The following is a 25,746-nucleotide window of genomic DNA, read 5'->3' on the forward strand; positions in this document are numbered from 1 at the left end:
ATTAGTTGATATAATAAAACAATTGGATCTACCAGAAGTATTTGTTTGCCAAATATTCGTAATATACCACGAACAACAATAATGCAGAAGCGGAGAATAAAGATGAGGTGTTTGTAATTAAGCAAACAATTGACAAATGTTTCATAAATTATAGAAAAGATCAATCAACAGACAACCAAGGATATCATAAGACTGATAGATGACATATTCTTCTTAGAGTACCGTCTCCCTACGGAGGTTGGTAATCATAATGGCTCTTTTTATTTTTGAACTTGCTGCTCTAAACAAATCAATCGATCCGCATTAATACCAATCACGTAGATTCTTCAACCATGAGTTCTGCCTTCGGCCAACAGATCTTCTTCAGATCTCTTTCAGAATATAAAAGAATAGAAATATGCTTTATTGTCACTAAAAAATGTACAATTTTATGGACAAAGCTTACAAAAAGTCCAAAAAATAACATAAATTACATAAATCGTCAATATCATAAAATAAAATATAATAAAATATACAATCCATTGCAAAATTTCACTAAATTGCAAACTGCATAATAAAATCTTCCTAGTTTATTCGTCTTCCGGGTTTGGACCGTGTCATTTGTGAGTGACCCAAAAGTGGGTTCATCTCGACGTTTCGCTACAATTGTATGTAGCTTCTTCAAGATGTATGTAGCTTCTTCTTCAAGAAGAAGAAGCTACATACAATTGTAGCGAAACGTCGAGATGAACCCACTTTTGGGTCACTCACAAATGACACGGTCCAAACCCGGAAGACGAATAAACTATAATTCTGACTCTGGCCGTGGAAGTCTACGATTTCAAAATCTTCCTAGTTTACGAATAAGTTTAAGCTGCTGGATGTGATACACAAATATACATAAAAATACTTGTACCTAAACGTACTGTAATTTCTTAGTTATTCGTTAAAAAACTCTTCCACTGAATAATATGGTCTTTCAGATAGATAGGCTTTTGTCAATTTACGGAACTTAAGAAAAGAAGTTGTAGATTTAAGTTGCAAAGGGAGATGGTTGTATAATTTTTTTGCCGAATATAATATAGATTTCTTTATCAACTCAGTGGACGGGATCGGTCAATACACATCAAAGCTTGAATTTCTGGTGGAGTAGTCATGATTAGGTCTTGCTGAAAAAACATGTAGGTGTTTACGAATTAAGCAAACAGTTTGTAGAATATACATATACAGAAGGAAGAGTTAAAATCCCGTGATTTTTAAAGTAGCTTCTGAAATGTGTTATTTTACTGAGGCCAAAAAGATACCATATTGCTCTTTTTTGTAACTTAAAAATAACTTAATCAGATTGGCCAGCTGTACTAGAACCTCAAAAAGGAAGGCCATATCGAAGATGAGACTCGAACAAAGAAAAGTATGTTATTTTGGAAGATGCTAAATTGATTTCCTTCAAAACAGATCTTATTGCATACCAGGCTGAGGCTAGTTTTTTACTTAACAAATCGATATGAAGGAACCATTTAAGGTTGCTGTCTATAAAAATACCAAGAAATTTTACAGAATCAACGATACTGATCTGGCTGTTATTAAGAAGCAAGGGTTGAAGAGCTCTTTTATAGGATAATGCTACTGCCTTATCCACGTTAAAAGAGAGTAAATTAGAGTTGGACCAGGTTTTTCTTTTAAGTAGATCAAAAGTTATAATTGCATGAGGAGTAGCAATATTAGAGTTCCTCCAGGTAATACTGGTATCATCAGCAAAAAGAAACATTTTTCCATCGATTTTTAAGTTAGTGATGTCATTTATAAAGATAAGGAAAAGTAGAAGACCCAGTACGGAACCTTATGGTACTTCATATACAATGCTTTTGTAACTAGAGTCAGTATCATTTGCTCTAACTAGTTTTTTTCTATTCCTCAAGTAAGATGGGAACCAGTTCAAAGAAATACCTCGAATTCTATAGAAATTTAGTTTTTTTATCAAAATGTCGTTATTAACACAATCAAAAGCTTTGGCATAGTCACAAAAAGCAGTGGCAGTATAAAGATTATTGTTTAGTGCTTGATAGACCTCATGTAGTATAGAAAACATAGCATCGCTGGTACATTTATTAGATAAAAAGCCGAACTGACAAGATGTTGTTTTCAACGAGAAAGGACATAAGTCGAGCTTTTATAAGTCTCTCAATAATTTTGGATAGAGCCGATAGTAAGACAATGGGTCTATAGTTGCAGACATTAGATTTTTTACCACTCTTATAAAGAGGAATAATAATGGCTGTCTTAAGGCACTCTGGAAATATAACTTTATCAAAGGAATCGTTAATTAGTGAGACCAGGACTTCCAACACATTATTTGGGAGATTTTTTATGGATAGTCCATCAGTACTACAGGAAGATTTGCTTTTGACACTACTGATTGTTTGGATCAGTTCAGATTTATCAACTGGTCTTATAAAGAATGAATTTAATACTTTTTTTGATTTGGGCAGATAAAAAATAGGATCTTGTTGTGGCAAAATAGCTGATGTTATATTTTTACTCACATTAACGAAGTACCTCATTTAGATTTTCAAGGTTTGGAAGAGAAAATGTTTGAGTTATGTTAGTTTTATTTCGAAGATCGTTTCCTTTGCAACATTTTTAGAGCTTCCCAGATGATTCCCATAGTACATTTTTTTAGCTGTTTTGATAAGTTTAGATAGGTTCCTCTGTTCTTGGAGATATATTCAATGACAAAGACATTGGTAGTAAATTTCTTGATGTACAGTAGTGAACGCATATTCTTGGCTGAAATGCGGATACCTATGCTAGTCCAGGGTTTGTGATGTTTTGACTTAATTGTAATTAAAGGAAATGCCTTATTGAAAATATAGACAAGCTTATCTAAAAAATCATTAAAATTATAGTCCAGGTCCACAGAGGGAAAGTGCTACCCAGAAATCAAGCACAAATTTTGGAATTTACAATAACGATAATATATCTCTGAAAGAATAGTTTATGTAAAAGTCAAACTGGATGTCAAACCTCTAAATATATATATATATATATATATATATATATATATATATATATATATATATATATATATATATATATATATATATATATATATATATATATATATATATATATATATATATATATATATATTATATATATATATATATATATATATATATATATATATATATATATATATATATATACATATATATCAATATATGCACCTGAGAACAACAGAGATACCTACCACTACAAGAGAAAATTAATTTCTACGAACAACTTCAGACTGTAATAAACGAGACCTCACATGATGAATATATAATCCATAAGGGTGATTTTAATGACCGTGCTGGCAGTACTATTGTTCTAGGAATAAAACAGCGATATAATGAAAATATCAGAAATAAAAACGGAGACCTTCTGACGGACCTCTGCAGCATAAACGAAATATTATGTATTAATGAATTATTAATACATTTTTGAAAACAATGATTTATGATAGAGTATATTCTGTCAAATAGAGAGATACATCCTTCTCAAATTTTGGATGTAAGGGCACTAACATCAGCAGAAATAGGAAGCGATCATAATGTGCAAAATCCGAATGAAAACACATATATGTGATAACAAAACATTAGAATACACCACAAAGAACAAAGTCGAGCGCTTACAGGATCATTCCACAAGATACCTTTTCCAAAAAAAAATAACAGAAAAAGCAGAAACATATATATCACAGAAAGTGATGGAGTCAAACAAAGCTGGACAAAAATTAAGTCTAATATCTTAGCCTCAGCCAAGAAAGTTCCTGGTGAAAGAAATATAATATCTGTATAATATAGAAACTCCCCTAATTATAATAAAAGCTATTGAAAACATCTGCGAAAACAACAAAATGAAAGTCAAAATAGATTGACAACTTTTTAGAACCTATGGATATGGACTATGGACTCATTGAGCCATATGCTGTTCAACTATATTACAAAATAATTAAAAGTATTAACAAACGAAGAAGGTATAGAATGTGAAACAAAGAAGTATAAATACTTTGTTACGCAGACGATGCAATATTGATAGCCCAAGATGAAGATATTTATATTTATGAAGATAAACAAAATAATGGAAATAAAATACCTGGAAATTACACTGTCCAGCTATGGAGACCTGGACAAATAAGTGAGAAATCAAGTACAAAAAGCAAGTAGACTGTCAGGATACCTTAATAACTCTCTATGTCGAAACTGACACATTAACACTAAGATGAAGTCAAGAATTTATAAAGCGAGTGTAAGACCAATAATGACATATGCTTCAGAAACAAGACCAGACAAAGTCGCAACACAAAGACTACTGGAAACGGCAGAGATGAGAGTACTGAGAAGAATTACAGGAAATGCGCTGAGAGATCGGAAGAGGAGTGAAGTCATTAGAAAAAAATCTAACGTACAGTGTATAAACGAATAGACATTAAAGAGAAAAAAGAATGAAATAACAATATGAGCAGAATGGACGAGACACGTGTAGTGAAAAAAGCAAGAGATAAATCACCAATCGATAGAAGAAGTATCGGACGATCGCGCAAAAGATGAAGTGACAACATTCCATAGAAGTATCAATCTGTCAATTAACAAGCAGAACTGCTTACAAAAAAGGAGAAGAAGAAGAAGATATTTATAGAGGAAAAAAATACAACCTCCTATGACTTACATTGGAGGGAAAAGGAGAAAATATGTCAAGGAAGAATAAAAAGCTAGTGGCTGAAGAATGTAAGAGACTAGACAGGCATGTAAACCCATTCATTATTTAAAATATAGAGATAGAGAGAAATTTACTGTTTTAACTTATAATCTGAATTAATCTGAAATTAAAAGAAGACTGTTTAGATTATTCCTCGTCCGTCTGAATTATTTTCCTAATAAAGAATTATTTATAGTAGACTCTCTACATCGCAGGAAAGCATGTTTTGAAGAATCGTAAGCGAAGAAGTAAATTAAAAATACGGTGAAATGTAAGGCAGCATTTAACACAAAATATATTATCATACTAAACTTTTAAAACCACGTAATTATTGTAGGTACTGCATTAAGTATCTAATTGTAATATGTTAATATTTGCATAATATAAACACGTAGAATCTTTAACGCGAAAACTACTAAATCAGCACAATAAAATGAGTCATTGTTTACACACCCGCGTTACATAAAATAAAAAGTTTTATCTTTAACCTTACCTGGTATTCGTCTTTATTACAATATCCATTTTGAAGGAACAAAATAATAAAAAAGGCACTGGTTTTTACTAATGATAATTGCTCGCACTCACAATGGAGTTCTCGCCAAAACGACATCTCTACAACTACCTCTCTAACAACAAACATTTAACAATCATTTGTTTATACAGTTCAATTAAGGATTTTGTGTGTACATTAAAATTTGTTAATTACACAACATATTAGAGATGGAAAAAGGTTAGGTGAGATATCAAAGAGCGTGATTCTATCAGATATTATTTTCGATATATATATTTTTATGCGCAGAGGCGTACGCTAAAGATAAAAGGTCTTGTATATTTTAACTGAAAAATCCTATATGTATGTATGAAATGCAAACATGTGGCACGCTTGAAGTATTCCAATATTGTTTATTTAAAATTATTATAATATTTATAGAATTTGTTTTGTAGTCGTTGTAAAAAGTTAAAAGAGAACTTCTTTCTCTCTCTTCATTCGATTTTTCCTTCAACGATTAACTGCAGAAAATCATTTATGAAAAAGTGTTTTAAGTTTAATAGGTGTCTTATAGTAAATGGAGTGTGTTGATCATGAATCTGTGCTTAGTTTTTTCCAGCACGTCAGGTTTTGAAGGAAAGTGTGTTTGAAATTTTTTACATAAACTGCCAAAAATACTAAAAAAAATATTTATTGAAACTAATTTTAATAGAAAATTACACTGCAACATTGAGTTGTTAAAAAAACAATGCAGTATAAACTACGTTAGACAATCGTTGGTTTTTTTGAATAAAATTGTTCTCTTTTTTCGTGAAAATTGCGTTTATTGTTTACTTTTGGTGAGCGAGTGTCTGTTCAAGGCCCAGCAGTGATCAGCTATCACTCTAATATCCTATCTTTCTTGATCACGTCTCTCCATCTTCTTTATGTCTTGAGTCTGATCGTTTTTTCGTTTCTACTATCATCCGATGATTGTCAATCAATCAATCAATCAATATTCTTTATTTCATCTGACTTTTACAAGTATTGAAACGACTCAAATACAATCTATAATCAGTAAAAACTATAAGTACATAAAAACAGTTAACATAAAAACATATAAGTAAAAAAACACATAAGTATTCCTCTATCGAATAGAAAGTGTTTACCAGAAGTAAATCCTTAACTGTTCTCTTAAATATATAAATATTTGACTCTTTAACATAATTAGGTAATTTATTATACAAACGAACGCATGTTGGGTAAGGACCCTTCCCTACAACCCTACAATGGATGTTAGCGATCACATTTTCCATTAATTCTCTATTTCTTGCAATATGTATCAGATATCGTATGTCGTTAATCCCTGTCAATTGGCTTATGTTTCGGAGCCAGGACATTTTCTTGCGTCCCATTTCTCTCTTGCCTTCAATTTTACTCTTGATTATAAGTTGGAGGAACTGGTATTTTTCATTTCGCATGATGTGACCTAGATATGCCGTTTTCCTTTTCTTGAAAGTTGGCGTTCTTGGTTTATTCTTTTAAGGACATCTATATTTGTGATTTTCGCTGTCCATGGTATTTTTAGGATACGGCGATAAGTGACGAACAGGGGTCACCAAATCATTCCTGTAACGAAAATTGTAACCACTCATTAAGGAAACATCATTTCTGCAAATAAAATTGTATCTATGTGACTTTACATAAACAACACAACTGAAAATATACAGCGAAATTACAGTTAAAATATTTAATTATTTAAAAACTGGTCTACAGGAATCCAAGCGCCTTCTAAACGTTATGATACGAATTTTTTTTTTTTTTTAAGAACAAGCACCTCATTAATTCGCGAGCAATTTCCCCAACAAACTAAGCAATATTGCAAAATTGACTGTAAATGAGCAAAATAGTAAAGTTTTAAGATATCTAGGGAGACAAAATTTCTAAGTTGCCATAGAACATAACAGTGCACAGACAATCTTCCCACTGCATAATCAACGTGAGAGCTCCAAGACAAATTAGAATCCAGGTAAACACCTAACAACTTAGTGGAGTGACTATTTACCACTGGCCCATTGTCAAGTTTTACTAATGGACTCATCTGTATAGTAGAAGGTGAAAATGTTACCATATTGATCTTTGATCCATTTAAGATTAGGGCATTATTTAAACAGTAATGAGTCATACTTTTTACAAGACGGTTTGCTTTTTGTACTACATGAAAAAAATTATTGGAATTTAGTGCAACTGTGGTATCGTCAGCAAATTGAGTGACGTAACAGCCTGATTGTTGCTCCATGTCTTCTGCTCGAACACTTGCATCAGAAAAATTATCTAATGGGTTCCGAACCAAACATGTTGAGCTAACATCATCAATGGCGCTACAACTCTTCGTGAGTCTTTGCCGCGTTTACTATTGCCTTCCATGTTTTTCAGTCCATCTGAGTCTATTGGCCTTTATATATCTGACTAGATTTTCTTTTCCGAATAGAGACTCTAGCTCGTTATTGTATCTGCCCCTCCATTCGTTTGTCACGCTGTCTCTGCCATATATCATTCGAAGAATTTTACGTTCCCACACCAGCAATTTATTTATTTCCCTTTTTGTTAGCGCCCATGTTTCGCTTCCATACGCGACTGCTGGTCGTATTATGGTCTTATATATCCGGATTTTTGTATCTCGTGAAAGAAGTTTTGACTTCATTAGATGTAGCATTGCAAAGCAAGATCTGTTTCTTGCCATTATTCTCGTTTCAACTTCTCGCTCTAATTTGTCATTTGTGATTGTTGCTTCTAGATATTTAAATTCTTTAACCACTTCTTGTTTTGAGACGACCATGTATTTTGTTTTGTCTTCATTTATTTTTAGACCGATGTTTAATGCAGCTTCTTCAAAGCTCGAGAAAATATCCTTAATTTCTAATGTTGATTGTGCTACTGCGTCTACGTCATCGGCAAAGGCGGAGTATGATTTTTTGCTCCCCGAGCAGTTATGTCTGGTTTGATTTTTGTATATATTTTTCGCATGACATATTCTAAGGCCAGGTTAAACAACAATGGGGAAAACGGATCTCCCTGCCTCAGTCCAGAATTTACGCAGAAAGCATTTGATATTTTCCCCCTAATCTAACTTGTGCAAAAGAGTTACTTACACACATTTGTGTTACCGCAGCTAGTTTCTTGGGTACGCTGAGCTCGATCATTGCCTTCCATAATGTTGCACGATTAATTGAATCATAAGCCTGTTTGAAGTCTATAAAAATCTGATGCACGTCGTGATTATATTCCCAATACTTCACAATACAGTTGATTATAATCACTGACAAAAATCAAAAATAAAAGAGGGCCAATGATACTTCCCTGTGGAACTTGAAGGAGAGGACACTTTTTTCTCAAGAAAATATTATATTCCCATTTATATTGACCTTAATTTTTTTAAACCTTTTCGATAAAAAGATGTGGATCCACTTTAACGCAGTTCCTCTAACACCACTATGATAAAGTTTTTCCAGCAGTATTGGATGATTTACAGTTTCAAAAGCTCGTGCTAAGTCAATAACTTTATTACCCTTATCAAAGTTCGATAAAATATGATTGCACAGTGCTAGTAGTGCATCTTGCACACTTATACCTTCACGGAAACCAAATTGAGACTTTTCTATAATGTTGTTCTTGTTAATATATGAGAGGAGACGTGTATGAAATGCCTTCTTATATATTTTTGAAAACACAGATAAAAGTGATAGGCATCGATAGTTATCAAATTTTGATTTGTCGCCTTTTTTATGTATTTTTAATTATACTTTTTATTTCTTCATCACTAACAGGATAAAGGAAAAGGGAGTGTATAGGCGAAGAAAAATTCTTAGGATTATATTCAGGTGAAGTTTGACTAATAAATTTTTTTACGGAATTCGAAAAAAGTTGACTGAAAGATTCTGCTATGTCATGAGGGTCATCCACAGAAATTCCCAAATTATTTTTAAATTTACTTGGGTATTTAGAAGAGTTTCGATTTTTACCTTCGACAGTGTTTCGATTTATGATGCGCCAAGCCTCAGCCGTACTATTCTGCGCAATTATTTTATTATTAAAATAAGTTTGCTTGGCTAACTTAACTTTGTATTCATGATTTTTTTTTTAGAATGTTATACCGTATTCTGAGCTCATGACTTTCCGAATATTTTATAGATCTGAAAATGTCTCTAATAAAATCTCCCTCATTTATTAAATTCGAAGTCAACCAGCCCTTATGTTTAGACCGTTTAGAAAATCGTCTAGTATCCACCGTTTGCAAAGGCAATGCTTTATCGAATAGTTCCATAATTTTTTCATAAAATGTGCAAAACTTGTTATCCGAAGATAGATGTGAGTCTAGAACCAAGCACCAAGATTCCCTAGAGAGCAATTGATTACAATAATTAATATTGAGAGTGCTATTAAAATCACGTTTATAAACAATATTATCTCTTGAAAAAGAAGCATTCATTGTTGTTTTGGATAAAACTTAGACGTCGCTGGTTAAATGATTTACGTCGCTTTACTTATTACTGTTGTCTGTACAAAGAATCGACATACCTTTTGAAATATTGATGTATTCGTAGCCCGTGGAGTAGCGTTGGTACCACGTCGGGACGCCGAGGCTCGATAGGACGTAGCCGATACACTCGATGTTTTCAGTACGCTCTCTCAATAGGAAGTGGAAGTGTCGTTTTGAGATGGTTAGAAACCTTTTAGCCACGCGTCGAGGTGGTCCGTAGGAAGAGGATATACCAATAAATCACTCTATTGTTTTTCGATTTTGAACGGCGATAATTTAAGTTAATTGTCACGGTAATACGATACTTTACACGTTTTGTGTGTATTGGCGACACAAAATAACAAAAGAGAAAGTCAAATTCTCCGAACTTTAAACAGAATAAATGAGCTAGCCAGTTTAACAATGCGATTTTACTAAATAACAGGAAACAATAAATTTTAAATCAAAGCCGTTAGAATATGCCATTGAATTAGATCACATTATAGTACAGTAAAAGAAAAATATTAAAGGTAAAAATATGAAAATAAATACTACATTGTTCTGAAGCTATTTTCTTGTGGCATTTTAAATTAATTACTATTTAAATGGGAATTTAAATTTTAAGAATGATTTCCAAAGTGGAAATTGAAACGTCAATAAACGTATTTTAACCTTTAAATGTGGCTTATTCCCATTTAAATAGTAATTAAATACTACATTGTTTCCCAAACAATTGTTGTTGGATAATATGAAGAAAAGTTGGAGGAATAGGGATTCCTGGTCTGTAAGATACAGGTCGTTTAGCAGAGGGTAAATCAGGATACTGAATTGTATGTTTATTTTTCGAATTAAAACCCTCGACATCGCAGAAACAAATATAACAGTCATCTTATGGTTTTTTGGTACCCTCCATACCATAGGAATGCCAGCTACGTGTACCTTTTGTCCATTTTCTCAGTTGCTCGAAACACTGAACGCACATTTTGTGTGGAGCTTAACATTTGTCCTAATCACCAAGCTTTACACCAAAGTAAGCATGATAATCTTTCTTGATAAATTCTGTTACATATAGTTGATACTTTGCTATCGTTAAATCACCACACATGTAACAAATAGCTATTAAGGACTATTTTTACACTTTCCTGATGACATTATTACTCACTTAACACTCAGAAAATGACCTTAATTTCTGAGGAGCAGCTGCCATTGTTGGTTATCAGGGAGTCCAAGTATACAAATCTGTTTACCACTTCTAAATTCACCACTTGGTGTATGAGCGGTAGATTATTATTTACTCTGTCTACAATCATTATTTTTGTTTTTCCGGTGTTGATTTGAAGTCCGAATTCTTCGCTTATCCGGCTTAGCCATTTAGTGATGGTAATCATTTCGACTTCATACCTGCTAGTATAAGTGTGCCATCTGCGTTTCACAGATTGCTGATATTTCGATATTTCTGCATCCTATAATGATTCTACCATCCCATTCGTCTAGTACTTTTCATATTATATATTCAGAATATGTTGTATCATAATGGTGATAATATGCAGCTCTGTCTAGTTCCAATCTTTGTGTTGAACGCATCTAAATATATTACGTGAATTTTAACTTTGGCTGAGTTTTTATCATACAGATTTCTTATTGTATTAACTAAGTAGTTAGGTACTTCCATATTATACTTCAGATGGGATTCCATTTTATTGAATCGAAAGCTTTTGTGATAAAACTTTCGTTTACTTGTGTAATTGTAAAAGATTTTGTACTATGTGTAAAGATTTACTTATGTAATCTACGAAACAGAGCAGCACTGGTATGTTGTGATCTCTCGCTTTTTCTATTATCTGTCTGGTGTTCAGTATCTACTTCCGCTTTCCTTTTCCTGGTACGAATCCGAATTGTCCTTCGGCTATCTCCGGAAGTAGAAAGTTCTTTAGCCGTTTATTGATTATATGATTATATGTATTACCTATATGTTCAAATTCAAAATTCCAAAAATTATTCCTGTGGTATTATCGTTTCTTAATCCATGGCCATGATAAGCTGCTTTTATTCGCTTAAATGTTGTCCATTTTTTTTTTCATTCTTTTCAACATTCGATTATTTTATACTCTCTCTGAAAATCATTTTCTGGCAACAAATTTTACACGAATAGGTGAAAATTCTTTTTACATAAAATTCTTAAAATTTTTTGCAATATAAAGTTCCCTAAGATATTTGTACTGTTCATACGGGTAGGGGGCGATTGCGCCGATGGTACCTGCCATAATGCGGTCTCGATATAGGGTCCTTTAAGCCAGAGTTTCCCAAACTTATCTAAACCGCGACCCCTTTTTGCTAAAAAATTTGTTCGCGACCCCCCAATTTCCCCCCACTCATTTATTCAATAATATTTGACAGAAATAGCGTGCCTAATTTGCAATTATCTGATGGTTTCTCAAATTTAATTTTACTTTACTGTTTAAGTTTAAATCAAAAACAATTATTTTATTTTAATACAATTATTTTATTGATTGAGATCTGTCCCTCTAGTAATTAGTAGTAGGTACTTCTGCCAGAATAGCATTTACAATAAAAATAAATAATAAGAAGTCGACTACACATTGTACACCGCGACATATTAGCTTGTGTCTACATCGCAAAACTCTTCCATGATAATCGCGAAAGCGCTCGCTACTAGATGACACTCTGGAACGTTCTCGTAGGCTCGTTTTGGCTTTATATAAGCGGCGATGCGCAACGAAACCTCAGTTCGAATCCAAACAGCCTATGGTGGCGAACGCGGTGTTGACTAATGAGTAAATATTTTACGACTTACGTATTCCCGTTTACGTATTTACGTCTACAATAAATTATAAATTATGGATAATTTTTTAAAAAGAACTGCAGAACCATCTACGTCTGAAAGTGGCAGTAGCAGCAATAAAAAGAAAAACAGATTCTACATTGATGAATATCTTAAATATGGTTTTACCGTTATTTCCAATAAACCACAATGTGTTATTTGTGGACAAGTCTTGTCAAAAGAAAGCATGAAGCCATCAAAGTTACTTCGACATTTAAATAGCAAACATTCAGATAAAAAAGACAAGCCCGTAGAATTCTTTGAAAGAAAGCTGAACGTCCTTCACAAACAGCAAGACAGTTTTCCCTTGGCAACCACTACTAATCAAAAAGCATTATTAGCAAGTTATAAAGTTGCTTATCGTGTTGCCAAAACTAGTAATCCGCACACAATTGCCGAAAATCTGATTTTTCCAGCAGCTGTTGAAATGGTACGTATAATGTATGGGGAAAGAGAGGCTGCAAAATTAAATACAATACCTCTGTCAAATAATACTATCCAAAGAAGAATTAGTGATATGGCAGAAGATATTCAAGCGCAAGTTGTGGAAAATCTTAATAAATGCACGTACTTCTCTCTTCAAATGGACGAATCCACAGATATATCTAACTGTGCCCAATTCATTACGTTTGTAAGATATGATACAAATAATGGCATTCAAGAAGATATTTTATTTTGTTCCTCATTGGAGACCAATACCACTGGAAAATGTTTACTCGACACTTTTGTGAGACGTACAAGTAAATATGATATTGACTGGGGTAAATGTATTGCTATATGCACAGATGGCGCTAAAGCTATGACAGGACATAAATCTGGTCTTGTCGTCAAATTACAAGAAATAATGCCTAACGTCAAATGGAGACATTGTTTTTTACATCGAGAAGCTCTTGCGTCCAAAGCTTTAGCTACTGAAATGGACTGTGTTATGAAAACCATCATTAAAGTTGTAAATTCCATTAAAAGAAAAGCTTTGCAGACCCGTATTTTTAGAAAAATTTGCGAAGACATGGGTGCTTTATTTGAAAATCTTCTCTATCACACCGAAGTAAAGTGGCTTTCAAGGGGCAACGTCTTAAAAAGAGTATTTCACTTAAGAGCAGAGCTTTTAATGTATTTGAAAGATGAGAAGTCCCCATATGAAAATCAATTTTCCGATCCTATTTGGCTTCTGAAACTAGGTTTCCTTGCTGATATTTTCGAGCAATTAAATATTTTAAACAGTAATTTACAAGGTCGCGACATTAATATAATTACAGCCACAGATAAAATTAAGGCGTTTCTAAGAAAAATCGATTTATGGTCGACCTCACTTGGCAAAAAACAACTCGATTCATTCCAGTGCCTTCAGGAAATTATGAAAAATGTATCCAATTACAGTGCTACAAATTTTGAACAAGTTTTTGCTGACATGCATGTTACTTTGCTCAATTTAAAACAACAGCTCTGTGATTATTTCCCCGAAGAAATTCAAAACAGTTACGACAGTTGCAGATGGATACTAAATCCGTTTTTAGCCGATTCCTTTTAGCATGTTGAAATACCAATAAACATGAAAGAAAAACTTATTGAAATATCAAGTGATGGAATGTTGAAGCTCCAATTTTTTTCCCAGAACTCGGACCAATTTTGGACCGAAAAGATGCAGGAATACCCCCAGTTGGCGAGTGAAGCTGTAAAATGTTTGGTTCCATTTGTAACATCATATTTGTGAGTTAAGTTTCTCGTCTATGACTGTCATAAAACAAGAGTTAGAAATCGTCTCGTACTTGAAAATGATATAGTTGTGTGTGTCTCAAATACACAGCCTAGATTTGAAAGATTAGTTTCACAGAAACAGGCGCATAGCTCTCATTAAGATATATTTGACTTTGTTTTACTCTTTTATTTTTACGGACTTTAATATTTAGTTTTTATTTCGTCTGATAATTAATTGTTAATTTCTATTTACGGCGTTGTTAAAATAAAAATACATGATGTAACAAAGTGGTGCTTTTGTCTTATTTTGGAAATGTTCGGCGACCCCCCTAGTACCTCATGGCGACCCCCCAGGGGGTCGCGACCCCCACTTTGGGAAACACTGCTTTAAGCTATGGGTACGATTGCGCCGGCAGCAGAATTTCAGCATCTAATTAATTAAGTGTACATATCTCAAATAATAGTAAAAATTGTTTTATACTGAGTAAATATAACTCCGTAAGTGTAATTGTATATTCTTGGAATAAATTGTTATATTTTATTTTCATTTTTAATTATATAACCTAACCTATTTCGTCTATTGATGCATTACGGTGCTGTTTTTTTTTTGTATTTGCACCAGGGATTGTTTTCTATTCATTTTCTTCCTAAAAGTTAAATTGGAGTTCATCATCTTCTGATTCATGCAGACACATACCCGAAAACCTAAACTACAACGTTTCATTTTGAGTTTAAATAATTTAAGAATTTATGAATGTAATAACGTTTAATTTATTTAGTTAATTTTATTTTGCTACCTTTACATTTTTTACTTATTTACATAACATTCTTTTCAAGGCTTTAAATTTTTACAATAATTATTACATGTAATTTTTTTACATGCATTGGTGGTGTGCTGGCTAAATCGTGCAGTATATATAATGGACCGTGGAAGTGATGACGTAGATTTTATTGACATCTGTCAGTTTCAGTTTTCAAACAAACCTTGTTTAGTGTGGATAATTTGTATTTTTCGTTATTTTTTCATTTTTTTTACAAAATCTTTCCGCTTTTTTGCAATATCTAACTATTCTAATAGTTACTACAATAATTTTACAAGGTTGTGTAAATAATAAAGCATGTTGTTTTATAAAAATAACAATAAAATGCATGTATCAATAAAGTAAGGTTAGAATGTCTTTAATTTAAACTTTTGAACTATATTTCATATAAATAGAACACTAAATTATGATGGTATTATTGTAAAAAACACTATACTTAAAAAAAAGCAGCAGAGGAAGCAAAATGTTAACTTTATAAAAATTAAAAAGTCTTGAGATTGGGCATTTCAACTTTTGTTTGGAAAGTAATTGACAGTTGTGACGTCACACTTCCACTGTCCATACTGATAGAAAAGGCATTCAAGCCTTTTTCGTCCAAAACGTCCGTAAATCTTTTCAGGCCATAATAATGAAAAGACCTTTTTCAAGAGTGTGGAGTTGGTAAATGTTAGTAGTTAACTTGATACCAGGGAAGGAGAAGCAAGTATATATAAGATAGTCAAACATAGAGCAAGATATTTTAATCAGATTAGATGTATCGGAGATGAAAATAGTAAAATAATAATTCACGCAAAAGATGTCAAAAAGAGATGAAAAAAGTACTTTCACAGGTTATTAAATAAAGAATTTGACAGACAACCAGTTAAGTTGAGGGAGAGAGTAACAGCAATACTGACCAAAATAAGTGGTACAATCAGTTTAAAAAATAAAGAAAGGAAAAGCAGTTGGACCAAATGATATTCCTGGGGAAGTGTAGACAGGGATAAGTTGGTTAACAAGTATATTTAATAGAATTATGGAAGTTATACAAATGCCAAATCATAGGAGAAACAGTATATTAGTACATGTTTACAAAAACAAGGCAGATGTACAGCAATGTAAAATTACAGGGCCATAAAACTACTTGGTCACACCATAAAAATATGTGAGAGTAATTGATAGATGGATACGTGAAAAAATCGAAATATCCGATAATCAGTTTGGCTTTATGCAAAGCAGATCGACAACAGATACAATTTTCATTATAAGGCAGTTGATGGAAAAATACAGAAATAAAGAAACAAGCGCTCATATGGTATTCATTGATCTTGATAAAGCATATGATAGAGGTCCTCGAGAGATTCTGTGGTCGGCACTCAAGAAGAAAGGGGTGAATATGTAAATAATGTGAGAGATATGTACGAGGGAGTAACAACTAACAATAGTTGGGATAGGTGTGGACGAGATTGATAAATTTCATGTGAAAATAAGATTACACCAAGGCTCACTACTGACTCCTTATTTATTCTCATTAGTTCTGGATCATATACAGGTGTAACTATAGGGTAACATTCCTTGGTGCTTAATATATTCTGATGATGTAGTTCTAGTAGGAAATAGTAAAAGCGACTTATAACAAAAACTGTAAAAGTATAGATAAGCTCTTGAGGAAAAAGGTTTAAAACTTAGTAGGACAAAAATATTGGCATTGTAATATTCGCTACAAGTTTCGAAGAACTACAGACCATGATGACGCAACTATTTCAAGCTTCGGAAAAAGTAGGTCTTAAGATGAACTTGGAAAAAACAAAAATAATGACAAATACACAGAACATTCCAGAAATAACATTGGACGACATAAATTTAGAAACAGTAAGCGAATACATCTACCTGGGACAGATAATGAAAATTAACAAAGAAAATCAAACTGCCGAAATTACCAGAAGAATAAGGTTAGCGTGGGCAGGATTTGGAAAACTGAGTTGGATCTTGAAAAGCACTAAAATAGAACAGTAATTGAAAACCAGAATTTACGATCAGTGTATCCTCCCTATACTCACGTATAGTTCACAGACGTGGACACACCAAGTCCAATATGGATAAAATAGTAAAAGCACAAAGAGCGATGGAAAGATCAATGCTCGGGGTGAGGCTTATAGACAAAAAACAAACAAATGGATTAGAAGCAAAACGAAAGTAAAAGACGCAGGAGAACATGCTGCCAGATTAAAATGGAGCTTCGCAGGACACAATGTCTGACTGAAGGATAAGAGATGGAACCACGAAATACAACAGTGGAGGCCATGGTTAGAAAAGAGAAGCAGAGAAAGACCTCAAATGAGATGGGCTGATGACATTAAGAAGATCGGAGGACACAACTGAAAGCAAATGGAAGAAGAAGAAGAAGGACAAAAACACAGTATTTAAAATGTTCATTTAAAGATGGAGTTAGTACAATCTTCTTTATTGATAATTTTATTGATTAATAAAGATAATAAAGATTACTTCTTTATTGATTAATAAAGAAGTTCACCTGATGTACGTAGACTTACAAAAAGCATATGACAGTGTACCCCTAAGTAAACTATGGTCAACCCTACAGCAAACCAACATTAAGCATGGTCTTATCAAAGCAGTCCAAAGTCTGTATAATGGAACGACTGCAAAAATTAAAACTGGATCAAGGATATCTGAAGGATTTAAGGTCACGAAAGGACTAAAGCAGGGTTGCTGTATTTCGCCTACCCTTTTCAAAATTTATCTGGAACAAGCACTCAAGCTGTGGAAAAGAAAATGTAATGGCATGGGAATTCCTCTCAATGACGAGACTACACTGTACATCTTATGTTTCGCTGATGACCAAATACTGATTGCTCAGGATCATGACGACTTGAGTTACATGACTCGGAAGCTAATAGAAGAATATAACAAATGGGGTCTCGAAGTCAACATTAAGAAAACTGAAGCCATGTGTATTGGAGGGACAAAACAGTCCACTATATTAGACGATGGGGTAGAAATTAGAAACTGTGATGAATACAAGTACCTGGGTATGAAGATAACTCAAGATGGAACACTCGATGCTGCTATAAAAGACAGAAGCATACAGGGTAGAAAAGCCATATCCATGATGAACGGAATTCTGTGGGACCAAACAATATCTAAAGCGAACAAACAACTCATATACAACACCATACTTAAAAGTGTAATCACATATGGCAGCGAAGTTTGGCCAATGAAACAAAGAACAGAGAAACTGTTACTAGCAACAGAAATGGACTTCTGGAGAAGAGCAGCAGGAAAATCAAGAAGAGATCGGATACCAAATGAGAGAATACGTGAAATGATGGGAGTCAAGCATACAATAGTTGATGACATAAAAACAAAACAGTTAATATGGTACGGCCATGTACAGAGAATGCCAGATGACAGGATTCCAAAACAGATTTTGACGTGGACACCACAAGGGAGAAGGAAAAGAGGAAGGCCGAGAAAAAGCTGGAGAGAGGGAATTGAAAAAGAACTAGAGAAAAGAGAAATCCCTCCAGGCCTATGGCTGAATAGAGAAGAATGGCGGTTAGGAGTCGGAAGGCGTCGGAGAACGCTGTAAACCGATAGTAGTAGTAGTTAGTACAATTAGAATGATATCTTTGGATCGTAAAATTATTGTAAAAAGTAATAGTTTTAAGTACCTAGGATCGGTGTTACAGAGTAATGGGCAAATAGATGGAGATGCATGTAGTAGACTTAAAGTTGGATGGATGAAGTAGAAGGAAGCGAGTGGTGTGTTGTGTGACAGAAAAATTACAATAAATCTGAAGGAAAGTCTTAAAACAGCCTTAAAACCAGCCGATGTACGAAACTGAATGATGGGCAGTTAAAAAAAAGAGGAAGCACGAATGCATGTAGCGGAAATGAAAATGCTTAGATGGATGAGTGGAGTCACAAAAAAGGATAAAATTAGGAATGAGTATATTAGGGGGAGTCTAGGGGTTGCACCAGTTATTTGCCAATGTGAGAGACCATAGGTTAAAATGATTTGGTTACTTACCTAATACAAAAAATTGCTAATCTGGGGGTTAATCGTCAAAGGATACAGAAAGAAAACCATTATTAGAAATTACCTGGTCCTCCTGGTTGGAAGCTGAGGCAGTGAGTCTGCATTAAAAAAAAAGGAAAATCAAAATCGTGAAATTTTTTCCACAGGAATCATTCCAACAGGAATGATTCCTGTGGAATAGATTGTGTTCAGTAGTTTTACTAAAAGATCTATGTTTTTTTCATTGACCAGTTTTAGGAATTCACTTGATATTTCATCTGGACCAGCAGCTTTATTATTTTTCATGGACTTTACTGCATGCATAATTTCTGACTTTGTTAATTCGGGTCCCTCGTCTTTACTCTGACTATCTTCATATATATTTTCCTGTCTCTGGTCTTGGAATAATTCCTCTATATATTCTTTCCATCTTCCTAGTACCTACTAACTACCTACTAGTACCTACTAGCTTATTCATTTAGCAGCATTAATCGCTATATCAGCAAATGTTATACGAATATATACAATAGAAAAGAAAGAAAGAGTAGAGGAACAAAGTGTCGACTGTTCTTAATGAATGAACTGATACGACTGTATCGTCATATTCTCTAAAGGATTATTTTTTTAAATTTTCTTAAATCATATAATGACATTTTACTTTTTGTATATTTCTGATAATAAATAATAATTTAACAAAAAGGTTTCCAGAGTATGTAAGTCAAGTTTCTTATACCATCTTCCATTTTTTTATATCTTCTTTTTTATGAAAGTATTATACCACTAGCGGATATTGTTAATCGACTCCGCCCATGAACTTAATACACTGATATATGGGCTTGGGCTATTCTTTTTCTCGATTCAATTTGTCTCTATAATTGAACATTTCATTTGCGAACTTAATGGTATGAAATGTCACATTGGATCGCGATTATCACGCTATTTTCCTACCAACACACCCTTCTCACTGCAACGATATACAATTTCTTTCCCCAAAACAGCGATAGATGAATTACAATATTTTCCTTGATGGATAAAAAATAAATATTCTTTACAGGTAGTGTTAATTGAGGGAAGTTCCATTTTAGACTCTAAAAAATCCGTTAGTTCGTAGAAGATGCGGAAACTCTATTCATTTTTTAGTATACACTCGTGCAATCTTTTAACCATCTCTCTTTCTTTTGTCATTTTCCTATTACTTAAGATGGTGATTTCCTCCAATACTCCGAATAAATTTCTTCATTGGTATCTATATTCAGCTGCTTCAAGGGTTTCGCAGAATGAGTGGCCCGCTGAATTCTGAATTTGGTCGAACCATCTGGTTGGTGACCGTTCTCTTGGTCTTCTCCAATTATCGTCACCTCTGCGCACCAAGTGACCAAAAAACTGTAGAATTCGCTGTGCAGAGTTGTGTAAAGTTGATTAGGAATGGAAACGTTTGTTCGATGAGATAACCAAAGTATGCACAGCATTCTTCTTTAACACCGCATCTCAAAGGCAACAATTTTTGGCGTCATTGTGTGCAAAAGGTCCAAGTTTCTAGCCCGTATAGAAATATTGAGAATATAAGTGCATTCACCAATCTCATGTTGATTTTTTTGACAAAGATCTATCTTTTTAAACTTTGGTTAGACGATTTATCCCATTTTTTGCCATACAAATGCGTTTTCGAACCTCTGCTTCGCAGTTGCCATCGTTAGTTAACTCTAGATCCGAGATACTTGAAGCTGTGTACTATCTGGTAATCCTCCAAGTGGTTACTCAGCTGAATAGTGTTGAATCTGTCCATTACCATTATTTTCGTCTTGTCTTTATTTACTGCTATAAGTGTAGTATCTTCAGCAAATCTTAAATTGGAAATATTTCTACCAACCACCGTTACTCCACTTACACTTCTTACATCTTCCTCATGGGATATTCACCATAAATATTGAACAAGTTAGGTGACAAACCGTATCCTTGTCTAATTCCTCTCTTTGATTTAAAATACCTTGAGAACTTCGGATCTAGTCGTACTGTTGCCATATTGGACTGGTACACATTTCTAATAAGTGTTACCAGGTGTATCAGTATACCCATCTCCATTAAAATGGACCAAAGATTTATCCAGCTTACACAATCGAATGTCTTCTGATAGTCAACAAAGCATATTATCATATGTACTTGAAATTCTTTCGACTTTTCGATGAGTTGTCTTAAGTTCAGGATTTGCTCACGTATACCTTTTTCCCTTCACAAATCTTGCTGGTTCCTGTGGTCTTTAATAGTGAAGGTAAGCTTTTCATCTGTTTATGATAATATGCAACAAGATTTAACTGGTTATTAGTGACAATTTACGGTAGTTTTCATATCTGGTAATGGAGATTATTGACTGGTAATTGAGATACACCAATCAAATGGCCATTTTTCCGAATTCCAAACAGCAACAAAGATAGAATGGTTAATATGTAATCCTTTGTCACCTAGTGACTACAACATTTCTCCTAATATTGGTCAATTCCTGGGGATTTATTTCTCTTTAGCGATTTAATTGCAATTTTTGTTTCAGAGAGCCAGGCAGTAGGTTCTTTAGGGTTCTCTTTCAACCATAGCGTGATATAAAGCTAGATTTTTAGGGTTAGATTTTATTCTCCTCTATCCTTTATCCTTCCTAAGGATGTGGTGACGTTATGGTATTTGACGAATGGTTGCTATCCATTCTTCTCTCTCCTGGGCGCGGTGTGTGCTTCCTCAGACAGAGAGTATCCGGTATTTTCGATCGCCATATTTTAAACGGAAACATAGACTCAAATTAAGAAATTTGTGACAAGGTACGACAGAACTGTAATTTAAATTTTTAGAGATTAATAATTTAGTACATTTGAAATAATTTAATCTATTCTTCAACTGAAAGTAGGAATAAAATAGTGCATATTATGTCTATGATTGCCGTAAATAACTTATACCGGGTTAATTTTTCTATGCACAACAGATAAAATTTCACTGAACAGCACTGGCTCCGTTTAAAATATGGCTGATGCGAACGAGATGCGCGTACTTATCTTGACAAGCAGAGTGGGCATTCTGATTGTTTATTATTCTGTGGCCATACTGTTTCAAAATCCATTTTTACATGAAAGAATATCGCTAAATGTTCTTAATTGTACATGAGTGCTGTAAATTTTGGATTCCAAAGATATTAAATTATTTAATGTTGATCACTTTTTCCTGAATTGACTTTGCACCTAGTACAGATGTGGTTTAAGTTGTAACTTACTACTTATTTGTTATAATTATAACATGTTAAACTCAAAATTATTTTATATGGTAGCACAACCTTTCGAACACTTTTGATGGAGGTCTAATTTTTTCAACATCCATGCTTCAACGCCATACAATAATGTGGAGAATGCATCGCATTCAGATCGTGTTGTTTGCTTGCCTTTTAGCAAACTTTTTTAGCTTTTGCTTGCTTTGCGTCTTTCGTTAACCATGTGCATAGAGACGGTTAAGACTTCGTTAAATTCAATTCATTTTCTGTAAATTATCTTAATTATGTGCAATTTTAATCGTATCATCAGTGTGGGGCAAATTATTGATATATTCTCTATTCTTTGTTGCCCATTTTATCAAAAGTTTATGAACGAATTTTAAAAAATCAAATTATTCTACATTTTGAATCTAATAAACTGTTTGCCATAAACCAGTACGGATTCCGAAAAAATAAAACAACAACTTTAGCTATTGATCATTTCACTAGTAATGTTTTGGAAGGATTTGAAAAATATCTTGATACTCTTGCATCGTTTTTAGATCTTACTAAGGCTTTCGATTGTGTCACACATAGTATTTTGCTTAGGAAACTTCCTTATTATAATTTTCATAGTGATGCTATTCAACTAATTGATTCATATCTATCAAATCGTGATCAATATGTTCACTTCAACCAGTTTGATTCTCAAAAACAATCTCTGTTGTTTGGTGTCCCTCAAGGCTCGGTTTTGGGTCCAGTATTATTTCTTATCTATATTAATGATCTAGTTTACTCTCAAAATGAAACAGTTAACACTGTTTTATTTGCTGATGACACTACTTTCTATACAAGCTATCACCCTTCTGAATTCGACATCCTTGATTACCAAATATCTGAAAAAAACTTATTCAATTGGTTTTTGACTAACCGTCTTTCTTTGAACAACTTTAAATCACAAAGTGTTAATTTTACTCTAAGAAATAACACATCCTTGATTACCAAATATCTGAAAAAAACTTATTCAATTGGTTTTTAACTAACCGTCTTTCTTTGAACAACTTTAAATCACAAAGTGTTAATTTTACTCTAAGAAATAACACTTGCGTTGAAAACGCTGCTCTACCACAATGTGTAACCAGAGCGAAGTTTCTGCGGATATATTTGAATGCAGGATTAACCTGGGAACAACATATAGTTATTCTATCGAAAAAGCTTTCCCGACAACTTTTCCTCTTTAGGAACCTTGTACAGGTGACTTCCAGGGAAACTATTTTAACAGCCTATCATAGTAATTTTCATTCTCATCTGACATATGCTATTCTCTCCTGGGGTCACTCTTGTCACATTGATAAAGTGTTTGCACAACAAAGAAAGTGTGTTCGTATTATCTCTGGGCTCTGTTATAGAGCAGATTGTAGAAACTCCTTTAGAGCTTTACACATTTTGACTTTACCTTGTGTATATATTATGCAGTGTCTGTTGCACATTAAACAAAATCTTAGTCAATACAATGCGCATGTAGATTTTCACAAGTATCCCACCAGATTTAATAATAATCTTATACCAGAATTTAGCCGTCTTGAGAGATCCAGAAATGGTTCAAGGTATTTAGCCATAAAATTCTATAACTTAGTGCCAGCTAGAATAAAAGCTCGTATTATCTCTGGGCTCTGTTATAGAGCAGATTGTAGAAACTCCTTTAGAGCTTTACAAATTTTGACTTTACCTTGTGTATATATTATGCAGTGTCTGTTGCACATTAAACAAAATCTTAGTCAATACAATGCGCATGTAGATTTTCACAAGTATCCCACCAGATTTAATAATAATCTTATACCAGAATTTAGCCGTCTTGAGAGATCCAGAAATGGTTCAAGGTATTTAGCCATAAAATACTATAACTTAGTGCCAGCTAGAATAAAAGCTCTTAATTTTCATCAGTTTAAGGCGAAAATTAAGAGTTACCTTATAGTGAATGCCTTTTTTACGTATGAGGAGTATTTCACCTCCAATTTTAATTTGTTGTAATTGTTGTAAGTATATTTTAAAACACTGTATTTATGTTTTGTGTTTATATTTATGTGTTTATTAACTATATTGACATATTTTATCTTTGACTTGTAAAAAATACTTTTGTATTGATGTATTACCAATAAACCATCTATCTATCTATCTATCTATTATGATCACCTTGGTCTCAAATATATCTTTCGGAAATATGACCTTAAGGTATACATTAAACAATATGGGAGACAATACATGACCTTTTTACCTTCTCTTAATATTTTTATCTGTTCTCATAGTTTATTATCTATTATTTTATTTTGGTTTTCTGATTTTAACATAGATGCCCTATGAATCTGATATCCTGATAACTTCCAAAAAAGATTTCACTACGTGATTCGCCAGAACAATCGTTAGATGAGTTCTGAGCATTCTTAGTTGACACTTGCAATTGAATTAGACGTATACGGCACTTGCACCAGATAGACATGGCGCCAATGTCGGTAAGCATTGGATCTGCAGTACCGGCGGACACATATGGATTAGAACCTTACTTACGTAGGGATGGAACCGATGACGTAATAGTTCAACTATTATTCATCTAAATTAATTTACAAATTATTTTTGTAGTTCTGCTTATACTCCACCGGTCATTGCCAGTAATTCGCCATTTTTTAATCCAAATTAATTTAAAAATTAATAACAATTATTAAATAAAAAATTTCCTTATGTGGGAATCTAGCCCGCAACCTATGGCTTCGTAGGAGGACATGCTAGCACTAGACTACCAAGTAATACAATAAACATAAAAAATAATGGAGATGAAGATATGTATAATAGAAATATATAGAATTAGACGCCAGCAAAACTCGAGGAACCGCCTGTAACGGTGAAGCTCAAAAACGAAACAATAAAATCAGAAATTATGAAATAAGGAAGATATTAAAAGATAACAACATATTTATAAATGAAGACTTCATTCAAAATATACAACCCACAGTATGGTGGAGACATGTAGATGATTTGTTCTTTATTTGGTCTCACTGACTTGAATAAATTTCTAATGAACATCAAGAATAAATAAGAATCAATCAAATTCACTATGAAACAAGAAAACAATAATTTACTTCCTTTTTTGAACGTGCTAATCACACAATAAGACACAGGATATGCAACCAAGGTCTACAGAAAACCAACACAGACCAACAGATATTTAAATTATCACTCCAACCACAACGTAATCATCAAAAAAGAAACTATTAAATCCCTGTACGATAGAGCTCGAAATACCTGCTCCACTGAAAATCCATTTTAGGAAGAAAAAATCCCACTAATAAAGGTTTTGAATAAAAATGACTACCTATTGTCATTTATAAAAAAGGAATTTCACAAGATTCAAGAAAGAAAACAACAAAACTCCACAAGCA

At 33.3% G+C, this 25,746-nt stretch overlaps 2 protein-coding genes across 3 annotated transcripts in view; one reads left to right on the plus strand and one right to left on the minus strand.

The window, feature by feature from the left end:
* LOC140443302 (aminopeptidase N) overlaps nucleotides 1–25,746 on the plus strand; it is a 106,778-nt gene that overhangs the window by 19,770 nt on the left and 61,262 nt on the right. The window lies entirely within an intron of this gene.
* Nucleotides 1–25,746, minus strand: part of LOC140443301 (uncharacterized) — a 151,319-nt gene that overhangs the window by 11,201 nt on the left and 114,372 nt on the right. The window contains exon 1 of one of the 2 annotated variants that reach the window (XM_072534483.1): nucleotides 5,213–5,451. The exons of the other annotated variant lie outside the window; for it this stretch is intronic. Within the exon in view, the coding sequence (XP_072390584.1) occupies nucleotides 5,213–5,359 (147 nt within the window). The 5' untranslated portion in view covers nucleotides 5,360–5,451. Of the gene's footprint in view, nucleotides 1–5,212; nucleotides 5,452–25,746 lie in introns of those variants that run through there. 2 annotated transcript variants of the gene reach the window in all.

This window comes from Diabrotica undecimpunctata, chromosome 6 (assembly GCF_040954645.1).
Source record: "Diabrotica undecimpunctata isolate CICGRU chromosome 6, icDiaUnde3, whole genome shotgun sequence".
Lineage (NCBI taxonomy): Eukaryota > Metazoa > Arthropoda > Insecta > Coleoptera > Chrysomelidae > Diabrotica > Diabrotica undecimpunctata.